Source organism: Cucurbitaria berberidis (assembly GCF_010015615.1).
Source record: "Cucurbitaria berberidis CBS 394.84 unplaced genomic scaffold K460scaffold_7, whole genome shotgun sequence".
NCBI classification, from domain to species: Eukaryota; Fungi; Ascomycota; class Dothideomycetes; order Pleosporales; family Cucurbitariaceae; genus Cucurbitaria; species Cucurbitaria berberidis.
The window spans coordinates 881,549-893,899 of record NW_024468941.1 but is presented as its reverse complement, the minus strand read 5'-3'; the positions used below and the strand labels follow the sequence as shown (position 1 = coordinate 893,899).

The following is a 12,351-nucleotide window of genomic DNA, read 5'->3' as shown; positions in this document are numbered from 1 at the left end:
GGAACGTAGAGTTCTACTTCCTGATATTGAGGATGTATATTTTTGATTTTCAAATGAAGGTATGGAGAGGTGATCGAAACCAGCATCAAACATTTGAGAGAAAGAGGAGCGTATCTGCCTAGAGCCGATTAACCGGCCGACGGCCCGAGAGCTCCCAAAGATCCAAAACAAACGCATTCCCGCTAACTTATGGTAATGTTTGCATCGTGCTTATCTTTCACGATCCAAAGGACCAGATTATTCAACATGTATTCATATCATCTATTGTTGTTCAACTACAAAACCCGATCTGATCCATGACCGACGGCAAACCCGCTCAGGCACCTCATTTCGAGCTTCCACCTGCTGCGTTGAATGCGCACGCACCTACTCCAGCGCATCATGACTCCGAAGAGGTTGTGCGATATGAGAGACGGCGCGTTTCGAGAAAGCTAGACCCCATCGTCCGTCACACGTCGTCCAGACCAAGCACCGGTACCCCGCCTACATCACAAGCTACACCGAGCTTCGTCAGTCTACGCTCTCGCAACGCCTCTCTGAGAAGCCCATCGAGTACTTCTAGAGAAGACCTGAGGCGACACGTTTCCGCAATTAGCGGTGCGAGTACCCAAGCTGATATACCGGGCGCGAGTGAGGATGGCGGGCAGAGCTCCATGTCATCTCTGAAGGTACCACATTGGTATGATCCAATCGTCATGGTTTGGTCTAGGCATATTTGTCCTACGATAGACGAGGGAGCGTTTAGAGATCACTTGGGTATGTTTGCCCTCTTGCTTTAGCTCTGCTGCCTCATACCCCCCTGCTCTCAATATACCTTACCTATATCTAACGACCACCAGCACTCGAGCGCACGTTTCTCGGCTACCTTCGCACCTCTCTCATACTCGTCATGACCGGCGTACTAATCGCACAATTCTTTCGCCTCCAACGCACCGCCAATCCTAACCCAGTGTTCGGGTTCTATACCATTGGACTGCCGCTCAGCGTCACGTTCATTAGCATGGCCATGGTGGTAATGCTTATCGGGGCGGTGAGGTTTTGGAGGTTGCAAAGGGCGTTAATTGCGGGGAGAGCACTTGCTGGTGGATGGGAAGTGTTGACAATTATGGGGTTGAGTGCGTTGGTAAGTGGTGCTTGAAGTTGATATTACATCGAGGGACTTACTTGAGGACCGCGGACAATGGCTAACAAGTTTAAAGCTTCTGATAGGGACCTTCGCTTTGGTGCTTGGGGTTGATATCGACAAAACCTACTTTAATGGCTAGTCTAGCCCACACGAACATCGTAACCTGCTTGAGAAGCAGAGGTCCTTGCATCTAATGCATCATTTCCCCAACGCTGAATATACATTTAATATGGCCGTCAACCTCGGTCGCCACATAAGGCCGGCGAACCCCAGAATTGAAACGCGTGACCTGAAACGCCGGACTAAGAACCATTGTGGCAAACTGACTTGAGTTCCTCCAGATTACAATTTCTAGATATGTGTATAGGCACGCAGGAGCTGTTATTGGTGGGTTTTGGAGGCATTCCAGCCGCCAAGTCAATCTACCTCAATGTCAAAACCTGGATTAACCTAGCATCACCCGAACTTGAGCAAGGATTGCGCATCCTGGTCACCCCAGAGTCTCCTTGTATCTAGGCAATACGAAACTAGTTTCGAACTAAGCTACCTATAAGAGAAGGAGCAACACGATGCATCTGTCAAGAAGTAAGGCAGACTATTCACACAATGTTCTCGTTCGTGTTACTCGCCCTTGTGGCCACGGTAGCGGCCCGCAGCCATCACCTGCGCGATTCAGCCTCTTCAATAATTAGTAGGCAAAAGACAACTCTTCCGAGTACTTTTAAATGGGCATCTTCCGACATCCTCGTCGCCCCCAAAAATGATGCCCGCAATATCGCAGCTATCAAGGACCCTTCTATTATCCACTATAACAACGCCTACCATGTTTTCGCTAGCACGGCGGTAACGTCGGGGTATAACCTCGTCTACTTCAACTTCACCAGCTTTGCCACAGCGAATGCCGCGCCGTTCTACTACTTAGATCAGTCGGCAATAGGAGCGGGATATAGGGCGGCGCCAGAGGTATTTTACTTCGCGCCGCAGAAATTGTGGTACCTCATCTATCAAAATGGCAACGCGGCATATAGCACCAACAAAGACATCAGCGACCCTCATGGTTGGACAGCCCCGAAGAATTTTTACAACGGAACGCCACCCCTGATTCAACAGGGCCTCGAAGGCGGGTACTGGGTCGACATGTGGGTCATCTGCGACGAAACCGACTGTCATCTCTTCTCCTCAGACGACAACGGCCGCCTGTACCGCAGCCAAACCCCAGTTTCAAAATTCCCCAATGGCATGAGCGAACCCGTCATTGCTCTCAAGGACAACAAAAACGACCTTTTCGAGGCCTCAAACGTCTACGCTATTGGTAATTCCGCGAAGCCTACTTACCTTTTGCTGGTAGAATGCATCGGTGCTGGATCGTCCCCCGGCGGCCAACGCTACTTCCGCTCGTGGACGTCGAGCTCGCTCTCTGGACCCTGGAATGCCCTCGCAGCGACGCAGCAGAATCCATTCATGGGCGAAGCGAATGTGAAGTTTACAAATGGCAACAAGTGGTCGAAGAGTATCAGCCACGGGGAGATTGTGCGGAGCAATGTGGATCAGAGACTTAGGATTGGGGACTGCGGGTGGGAGTATATGTACCAGGGGATTGACCCGGCCGCGTCTAGTGCGAATTATAATAACTTGCCGTGGAAGTTGGGTGTGCTTAAACAAGAGGGAGGCTGTTAAGGGGCGAGAGCGTGGACATGTCAGTAGTGTTTCGAGGGGCCGGTGCTTGAGGGTGCGACGGAAAAGTAATCAAGTTAGTCACACTGCGTTACACTGAATTTGATCCCAGAAATCAAGCCTTACTCTGGAGTACGATTACAACATGAGAGAGTGCGTAGTCTTCCAATGGTGTCTTTGTCCATGTGCCCTACAGCCTAGTCCATATTTGAGCCAAGCACTGTGTGGTTGCTAGAATTGCCGCAAAACTACGAAGTCTTGAGATGCAGCATCATGATAATTGAGTTTGTCAAGACATGCATGAAAGAAAACACTTGGAACGAGGTTTGCATCTGCAAAAGAACATGAGGGCACGTGAAATTCCGCCACGTCTGAAAGCGGAATAGTTTGCTGTAGATTTCCCAATTCAGCGTGAGCTTGGGCCTTGACGCAATCAATGGCGCCCGCTTGTATCAAACTCTCAGTTCGCGACGTGCGACAGGCACCGATCGTTTTCTCCTCTTCGTACCACAAGACCCCTCCGCAGAACTTGCACTGCTGAGTTCCTCGTCGACTGAGTCGTCTTATCAACAACGGCCTGAAGGCCTCGTACAGTTCTCGTCGCGCAACTACAACACGGAGGCATACGGCTTTTGGCCCTCCGAAGTCGCAATCATGGGGCTCTCCAAATCAACGCGGATTATGATACTGTTGGCGATTGATACAGCCTTCTTCTTCTTGGAACTGATAGTCGGATATGCGGTGCACTCTCTGGCTCTCGTTGCCGACTCGTTTCACATGGTACATTCGTCCCGCCTCATCTAGGGAGTGAGTACTAACAGTAAGCACAGCTGAACGATGTCATATCCCTCCTGGTCGGACTGTGGGCAGTCAAAGTTGCGAGCCAAAAGACCAACTCAAAGACGTACACATATGGGGTAAGTGAAGCTTCGGACAATACCATGAATACATGCTGATCATGGGTAGTGGCAACGTGCGGAAACACTAGGTGCTCTCATCAACGGCGTCTTCCTCGTCGCCCTGTGCCTCTCGATCTTCCTCGAAGCGATCCAGCGATTTGTCGAACCGCAAGAAGTATCGCACCCTAAACTCGTTCTCATCGTCGGCTCCTTTGGTCTTGCTTCAAACATCATCGGTCTCTTCCTCTTCCACGACCACGGTCACGGCGGTCATTCACACGGCCATGACGAGCATTCGGCGGCTGAAGAAGGACACTCTCATGGTATCGATGCGCATGATCATGCCGTTGCGGATGAAAGGGGCAACGTAGCAGATGTGCTGCCTCAGAACCGGATCGGCTTCCCCTCTACGGTGACCCAGTCTCCACAGAAGTCTAATGAGGGTGCCTTTTCTCCTCAGGTAGAAAGGGTCCGTCGTTCATCTGTGTCCGGAAAGAAGGGCAAGCGCCACAATCGATCACAATCGCGGAATTATTCTACGTTGGAGGACATCTACGTGCACCCCTCATCGTTTAGGAATAGCATCATTGAGTCTTCGCGCATGCACGACAATGACGAAGCGGATGATGAAGAGGATGATGCGAATGTCGAGGATGTGGAGCCTACTGAGCAGACTTCCTTGCTGGCCAACCCTAAGAGTCATGGTTCGCACGATCACGAAAACAATACGCCAAAGAAGAAAGATTGCCACCAAGATCACAAGCACAGCCAGCCTAAAGACCAGAAGTCTGGTGGTGGTGGTGGTCACGGCCACTCGCATGGGGATTTGAACATGCGCGGTGTCTTCCTCCATGTCCTAGGCGATGCCCTAGGCAATATCGGTGTCATCGGATCTGCGCTATTCATCTGGCTTACGAACTTCTCGTGGAGATTCTACGCTGACCCTGCCGTCTCCCTCATCATTACCGTCATCATTCTTCTTTCTGCAATCCCCCTCTGCAAGGCCGCATCGCGCATCTTGCTACAAGCTGTTCCCGAGAACCTTTCTATCGACGACATCACAGAGGATATCACAGATCTCAATGGCATAGTGTCTTGCCACCATCTGCACGTCTGGCAGCTCTCTGACACTAAGCTCATCGCCTCGCTGCATGTTCAGGTCGACTTCGATTTCAAGGGCGAAGGCTCAGCTCGCTACATGGATTTGGCCCGTCAAGTCCGTCAGTGCCTCCACGAATACGGCATTCACTCTTCTACTATCCAGCCCGAGTTCTGCCTCGACGCAAGCCACGACCATTCGGCCGCTGGATCCGATGAGAGCAGCCCCGAGGATGGTGGCAGCAACAGCAAGAATCCCAGCGTAAAGGACGGACCAGACGCTTGCTTGCTGGAATGCCCAGACAGCTGTGGAAATGCGAAGCAGTGTTGTGAACCTGGCAACAAGAGCTGCAAGCGCAGTAACCACGGCTCGTCTTCGTAGTTTCTCGCGATGACCACCTTTTCCTTGTGTATGCATGTTTGTTAACTGTATGTATGATACCTCTCCTTTGTTACCATGGTACCTCTTCGCACGTGTCGGCGTAATAAGCTTTCGTTTCCTGTAGCTAGTGCCAGCGGTATGGCATGTCTTCTGTGGGATTGGGCGATCTTATAAGATGTCCTAGGGTAGAACTGTTAGTGTGAGCGGGTCGGCCGTAGTAGATAGACGGTGCCATAATGCACATATTTCCAACCTCAATCGAGAAGCCATATTGGAGGTTTTCAGGTCTCTGGAGTTGCAATGTGTTGGTGTCGTACAGCTGACAAGGTTGCATGCGGGTAGAGAGGGTCTTGTCCAAGGCTAGGAGGCATAGTTGATCTATGTGTTGCTGTCAGCTCACATGTCAGACTATCCAGACCTTGGCATAAGGTGACACTGTGTAGTGATCGGGACTCTTCGACTCTTCGTATTCTTATCTCTTATTAGGCGTACTCTGTGCCGCCCTTCCAGAACTTGAGTGGGTCGAGGGATCTCATGTAGCGGCTCGCTATAAGTCGCTGCACCTCTTGCGCAAGCTCGAGACCTTCTGGAAGCCAGGATGTCGACACGGGTTTAGAGCGGGTATAGGATCTCGATAGACAAGCTTTTGGCGCACTGCTTCTTCCGCCCCACCTGTGTCTGCGCCTTCCGCTCTCGGCGCCTCTAACGAACGTGCCCACAGCGTGGTGGACAAACTCCCACACATTTAGGCGGGGCCGCGGCTGTCCATGACCATGGGCCGGAGTAATTTCTAATAATTTCTTTCGATTGACTCGAGGATAGGATGGGCGAAGAGGGCTTTTGGCAGAAGCCCCGGTGAGAGAGCGCATCATCTATCTTGGGAAGGTGCAGGCAAATAGCAAACGCTAGGAAACTAACAATACGAGCACCGAGCTATGAGTGCGTCAACGGCTGCCCTTTGGGACGATCCCTCTCCTCTTATCAATATAGCATGGCGCTCCTAGACCAATAGCAACCGATGTGCATCATCCGGCAATCTCTGCGCATGTCAGATCATGGTCGTGTGGCAATAGGGTTTCTGATCAAGCCAGTTCAGGCGAGAGGGCGAAATGAGATCTGGTGATATTTTGGCTGTCCGTGGCCCGATGCGAAAAGCATATCGGTCGCGTCCGAGAAGCCGATGTCGTTACGAGAGTCCGATATCGTTGCGAAGTCATCCCGAGGTGTCAATTTCAGACCTCGGTGTGGATTCGGCAAGGCAAATTTTCTCTCAACACCACCAGAGACACCTTGGACAGTGTTCTGTTGGCCTTGGAAATGGAATAGAGAATGGGTCCTATCATGTGGCGTTTCCGAAGGATGCCTATCTTGCCCTCCATCGTACCAATAACGTCACCACATAATATATGGGATGAGCGAGTTGACATGCAATGCAGAGTAAACGAGTCTGGGGTCGCTAATGCTTATTATTTAGCGTATCACACGGCCTTCGTTTCAAACCAACGGCAAGCCCGGCACTGCGTCACGCCTAGATAAAGGCGTAAAAGCGTAAACCACGGCTTCTCGAAACGCGGACGTAAGATCACCATGTACATTCACCATATCCGGCAGGTGCTCTGCAGACCCTCTAGATTGCAGCGAATCTGGTGCAAAGCGCCGAGCAGGATGCGGCGCAACTAAGCCGCCAAGGGAAGGCTTCGGCAAGCTTTGCAACGGAGGTAGCCTCTCTTTGGACTAAGTGCGCCGCTATCAGAGCGTTACATTGGCGCCCTAGCAACTGCTGGCCGTCCTTGTCGTCCAGGGTTCCGTGGACAGGCGAACGTCCATGCCGGTTGGTAGATGGGTGTGGCAGGTGGATATTGTGCGAGGAACGGAACGGGTGCGTCTGATTAAATAAATATGGATGAGTGTTCCGCATGCTGGGGGCACGTTCAGCTGTCTGGTATTTTACTGAAATCCACCCCGTCTTCCATTGACCAGGTCTTTGGTTGCAGTTGAGCTTTGAAGCAACCATGGCATCCGCAAATGAGACGTACGCCAATCCAAATGTCTACATTGACCTGAATGTAACTGATCGATCTGATGTAGGCCGCAGCACTTGCAGCACGCGCAGGCGGAAGCAGACCAGAAGCCACACCTGTACGGTGCTTCGCTGAATGACGCCAACGTTGGTGCTCATGTCGATCTCGAAAAGCCCCATGGCGCCCTCGAAACGCGCGCCTCTCCTTCTCTCGACATTGGCGAGGAGGACGGCCTCGGTGGTGTCAGGCCCACTGCCGAAGAGTTGAGGACGCTGCGTAAAGTTGGCGAGCCTCTCCCCAAATCTGCCTTTTTGGTCGCCATTGTCGAACTGTGCGAACGCTTCACCTACTATGGTGCCTCTGGTATCTTCCAGAACTTCATTGCGCGTCCGCGTAGTGGTGAGGAGGGTCGTGGTGCGCTCGGTATGGGCCACCAAGGAGCCACTGGTCTTTCTACCTTCTTCCAGTTCTGGTGCTACGGTATGCTATTCTTTGGGATCGAGTAGATGATTCGAGCCGTTTACTGACATGCTTTCAAAGTCACGCCCATCCTCGGCGCCATCATCGCTGACCAATACCTCGGAAAGTACAACACCATCCTCATCTTCTGTTTCGTCTACATTGTCGGCCTCCTCATCTTGACTTGCACATCCATCCCAAGCGCTCTCGACCACGGTGCCGGACTGGGCGGCTTCGTCGTCTCCATCATCGTCATTGGTCTCGGAACTGGTGGTATCAAGTCCAACGTCGCTCCCCTCATTGCCGACCAGTACAAGAGGAGACAAATGGTCATTGGCCACGACGACAAGACGGGAGAGCGCGTTATCATCGACCCAGCCATCACCATCCAGAGAATCTACATGATCTTCTACTTCTGCATCAACGTCGGTTCCCTCTCAGCGCTTGCCACGCCTTACATGGAGCGCGATATCGATTTCTGGACTGCGTATTTGCTGTGTCTCTGCGTTTTCTTCGTTGGTACCCTTGTCCTTGTTCTCGGCAGGAAAGCGTACGTTGTCCGGCCGCCCCAGGGCTCCGTCGTCACTGATGCCTTCCGCGTCATCTTTATGATGATTAAGAACCGCAGCATGGACGGCGCAAAGCCTTCGTACCAAGCCGGACTTGGAAGAGACGTCAAACTCCGCTGGGACGACCACTTTGTTGAGGAGGTGAAGCGCGCCCTCGTCGCTTGCCAGGTCTTCTGCTTTTATCCCATCTACTGGGTCGTCTATGGAAACTTCTCCAACAACTTCGTTACCCAGGCTGGACAAATGGCCGGTCACGGTATTCCCAACGATCTAATGCAGAACTTCGACCCTATTGCTATCATCGTCTTCCTTCCTCTTATGGATCAGTTCGGTTTCCCGCTCCTCCGCAAGTGGAAGATTCCGTTCCCACCCATCAACCGTATTGTAGCTGGCTTCTGGGTCGCCTCTCTCGCCATGGTCTACGCCGCTGTTATTCAGTACTACATTTACCAATCCGGGCCTTGCTTCGACTCGCCTCTCTGTGACGCCTCCAAAGTCGATGGAGTCGCCCAAGGAAACAATATCCACATCGCCACTCAGACTGGAGCGTATATGTTGATTGGTATCTCCGAGATCTTTGCCTCCGTCACAGGTCTTGAGTACGCATACACAAAGGCACCGCCTAGCATGAAATCCTTTGTGCAATCCATGTTCCTCTTGACCAACGCCTTTGGTTCCGCTATCAACGAGGCGCTGAACCCCGTCTTGGTTGACCCTAAGATCCAGTGGATGTATGTTGGCTTGGCTATTGCCTCGTTCATCGCTGGTTGTCTCATCTGGGTCATGTTCCACCACCTAAACGAGACTGAGGATGAGATGAATTCGCTTGACAAGGATCTTGACAACGACCCAACCCTGCGGAGAAGCAGTGTCCATGCCGACCGCACCGTAGGACTGCATCACGATGAGAAGGTATAGAGCAATACCTTGCGATCGGAGGGATAGTAGAAGATGATCCTATCTAGCTTCAGAGATATGAAGTAGAATACCTGCGCGTCGAAGCCTCGCAACGGAATTAATGCCATTCAAATGTTCAACAACATGCGCTTGCACTTTTGAGTTTGACTCGTATATGACGTCTCTTTCTCCTGACTTAGCCTCGTAAATCCTGCGCTTATTCCACTTACGTCCAATTCGTTGGTCGATCGCTCGACTATTGAAAGATAGGATAGTCACGTGCTGCAAGCCAAAGCCGAGCCATTAGGCCCACAGAGGTCTGTGCAGCGCCCAATGGGCCATAAAAGAGGACATGAGCAGTTTCACAATATTGGAAGGGTAAACACATTGCGAGAATAAGAGAAAGGCGTTAAAGTTCAGGTGCGGTGTTGCGCTGTCGAGGCGCTATGAATAGCTCAATACGGATGACAGGCAGTCACTAGTGGCGCGCTAACGGCCAATACGATCTCCGCGCGTTCCATCTCGTATCCCAGGCACAGCACCTGACATTCCCCAGTGGTCCATATAACAACACGCTCAACGCCAGTCAGCATAGCATCAAGGTCGGCCCTTTCTGCTTCAGGCGACTTATTAGCAGCAACCCGTGAAGCCAGTCTTTTCTCCATCTTGCTTATTGTACTAGGCCGAGATCCGTCCAATCACCTTCTCGCTTTGTCTTCAAGCCGTTTTCAGCTATCTTTTGGAGTCTATTTTATCAAAGGTAGGCATTACTCTTGTGTATACAGCATCTTCTTTAATTCTCTTCTCGTCAACCTATCTCTCTGTATCCAACTGTTACACGTACATCCACCGTATATAAGCCCCTTATTCCCGTTCATTGACCCCTGACCACTTCTGTCTACACACCGGCCAACTCATCCTTACAGCGTTCATTCGACAATGACGTCCACTGCGGCAACGACAACGTATCCCTTCACGTTCACTACCTACTCGAACCCAACCCCTGTACCATTCACCAAGCCCACGGCCTTTCCCTCCATCTTCTCCTTCGGCAGCGCCATAGGCTGCGCAAACCCCACCGCATCCGCCTTGCCCTCGAATCACCCACTCGACCGCCCGAATGGCATCCAGGGCGCTTGCGTCATCAGCAATGCTGCCGAAGTCAACAACCACGCCTTCTGGGATCTCTACGAATGCTGCAAGGGGAAGGACATGACTGCGTTTGGCAGCCCAGGCACCTGCACCGCGCAGTGTAGAGCGGAAGATGGACAGACATGGCAGGAGTTGGGCGAGTGTCTAAGCAAGCGCGTGAACATTGTCATATGCAAGCCGGAAAACGCTGAGATTGGAAAGAACGAGACGCACTCCACTCAGAGCTCAGCGAGTGGATCGAGCAGTGGAAAGGCCACGAGCAGTGGACAGGCTTCGTCCAGCGGGAGTGCACAGGTGTCGGGATCATCGGGTGCGGCGAGCACACTTGGTGCGGCGCATGCGACTTTCTCCAAAGCTGGGGTTGTCATGTTTGGAATTTTGGCGGTTAGCTCTGCTGCAGGCATGTTCTTGTAAGAGGAAAAATAGTCGAGGGCTAGACGTGATCATGATTTGTTTCTGGCAAGGCGATATGGCTATCTGGAGTATTGTCTTCTCATCACGACCACGACGCTAAAAAGGCATGGCGGTGGCTACTAACACCGCACTTAATGGTAAAAATGTGATCTCAAAAATAACCATGTATTATCGATTTATCTTCAAGATGAATATGGTGCGGAAGATACGCCGCTATAACTCTCCCAGACCAATCAAGTTTTGGGCATATCCTATCTAGAAATAGCTCCGACTTGTGACCAGACCACGAATATATTCTCCGACAAGCGAATGGAAATAGGTGAGACTGGTTTCCACGACATCAATTCTGCTGCGTTGATGTGCTGCAATGATGGAATGTTGCGCATATGGTCTAAACGGCGTGCCATGCCGCTCGTGCATTAGCGTCGCCGCCTTGCCCGCCAGCTACTGACGAAACCGCATCAGTCACAAGCACTAGATCGCTGTTGAGGTTCAAGATGTCTATATTTTGAAGCTTCCGAGGCCGCTGGTCCCCGCCTGTCCGCCAGAGAGCGGACATAAACGGAATGGCGAGGAGTTTAGAGCAGTGTGTTAGTCAGGCCTCGCGGCAAGAAGATTTGAAAGAAGTACAAGAAGTATAAAAGAGAGCGAGAGTACATGCAAAATTTGAGTCTCTTTACCAAGATCAGACATCCTCAATTCGCTTCCAATTATCTTCTTGACAGACTTGATACTTCAGACTCATCAACCTCAACCCACACCACAGAACCATCCTCTCTCACGATGGCTCATGTTGACCGCCTCGCAAATACCCACGTCCTCGTCTTTGGCGGCACGTCAGGTATCGGATATGCCATCGCCAACATGGCCCTCCACTACGGCGCACGCGTGACGATCTCCGGCTCCGGACAAGCAAAAGTCGACACCAAGGTGGAAAAATTGCGCTCTCTATATCCCAACACGCCAGCCTCCAACGTGGCCGGCTTCGCAGCCGACCTCCTCGACAAGGAAAACCTCGAGAAGAACCTAAAGAGCCTGCTTGACCAGGTGACAAACGGTGGCAAGAATAAAGTCGACCACATTGCCTTCACAGCAGGTGACCAACTATCGCTCCCTAAAGTGCAGGAAGTCACCATAGAGACGGCGCTGCACGGCTTCACGGTGCGGTTCCTTGCCCCGGCCATCATTGCGAAACTTCTCTCTACAGGCGCGTACATGCCGGTCTCTGCCAATAGTTCCTTCACCCTCACGGGTGGCACTAATACGCACCGACCGATGCCAAACTGGACCTTCGCTGCTGCCATAGGGGCCTCGGTCGAGGGTCTTACGCGCGGTCTTGCGGTAGATCTGAAGCCCATCAGAGTGAATGTCGTGCTGCCGGGTGCGATTCATACCGAGCTGTTCCAGGGCTTGTTGGATGTGAGTACACCGGAAAAAATAGCGGGCTTGAAGAAAGGGTTTAGTCTGTTGGATGCCTTTGGGCAGCCGGAGGATATTGCTGAGGCGTATGCGTGGATCATGCGTGATCGGTTTGCGAATGGTGGGTTAGTGACGAGTGATGGTGGGAGGCTGCTTGTGGGCACCGAGAGCCTGGGCTGAGAGAAAAGACCGAGGCAGTGCGGCCTCCGGACCAGCAGTTACCCATTGCCTCGTTGTTTAT

General features: G+C 51.9%; 6 protein-coding genes across 6 annotated transcripts; all 6 read left to right on the top strand.

Moving 5' to 3' along the window:
* Positions 1 to 296: 296 nt before the first annotated feature.
* On the top strand, positions 297 to 1,265 carry K460DRAFT_296374 (uncharacterized protein; the record flags this gene model as incomplete). The annotated part of the gene is made up of 3 exons (XM_040929631.1): positions 297 to 756; positions 840 to 1,123; positions 1,200 to 1,265. 3 exons carry the CDS (start codon positions 297 to 299, stop codon positions 1,263 to 1,265), a joined length of 810 nt encoding a protein of 269 aa, XP_040782976.1.
* Positions 1,266 to 1,732: 467 nt separating this feature from the next.
* K460DRAFT_296148 (glycoside hydrolase family 62 protein) lies at positions 1,733 to 2,803 on the top strand (the record flags this gene model as incomplete). The annotated part of the gene is made up of 1 exon (XM_040929612.1): positions 1,733 to 2,803. One exon carries the CDS (start codon positions 1,733 to 1,735, stop codon positions 2,801 to 2,803), a length of 1,071 nt encoding a protein of 356 aa, XP_040782975.1.
* A 651-nt stretch (positions 2,804 to 3,454) lies between these two features.
* On the top strand, positions 3,455 to 5,179 carry K460DRAFT_296102 (zinc/cadmium resistance protein-like protein; the record flags this gene model as incomplete). The annotated part of the gene is made up of 3 exons (XM_040929609.1): positions 3,455 to 3,580; positions 3,631 to 3,717; positions 3,767 to 5,179. The coding sequence occupies 3 exons, from the start codon at positions 3,455 to 3,457 to the stop codon at positions 5,177 to 5,179; spliced, it is 1,626 nt and encodes a 541-aa protein (XP_040782974.1).
* A 1,846-nt stretch (positions 5,180 to 7,025) lies between these two features.
* On the top strand, positions 7,026 to 9,522 carry K460DRAFT_207787 (di/tri peptide transporter 2). Its single transcript, XM_040927241.1, has 3 exons — positions 7,026 to 7,211; positions 7,268 to 7,680; positions 7,741 to 9,522. The coding sequence occupies exons 1-3, from the start codon at positions 7,192 to 7,194 to the stop codon at positions 9,144 to 9,146; spliced, it is 1,839 nt and encodes a 612-aa protein (XP_040782973.1). The 5' UTR covers positions 7,026 to 7,191; the 3' UTR covers positions 9,147 to 9,522.
* Positions 9,523 to 10,064: 542 nt separating this feature from the next.
* On the top strand, positions 10,065 to 10,691 carry K460DRAFT_296971 (uncharacterized protein; the record flags this gene model as incomplete). Its single annotated transcript, XM_040929668.1, has 1 exon — positions 10,065 to 10,691. The coding sequence occupies one exon, from the start codon at positions 10,065 to 10,067 to the stop codon at positions 10,689 to 10,691; it is 627 nt and encodes a 208-aa protein (XP_040782972.1).
* Positions 10,692 to 11,474: 783 nt separating this feature from the next.
* Positions 11,475 to 12,290, top strand: K460DRAFT_410997 (NAD(P)-binding protein; the record flags this gene model as incomplete). The annotated part of the gene is made up of 1 exon (XM_040937444.1): positions 11,475 to 12,290. One exon carries the CDS (start codon positions 11,475 to 11,477, stop codon positions 12,288 to 12,290), a length of 816 nt encoding a protein of 271 aa, XP_040782971.1.
* Between the last annotated feature and the right edge of the window lie 61 nt (positions 12,291 to 12,351).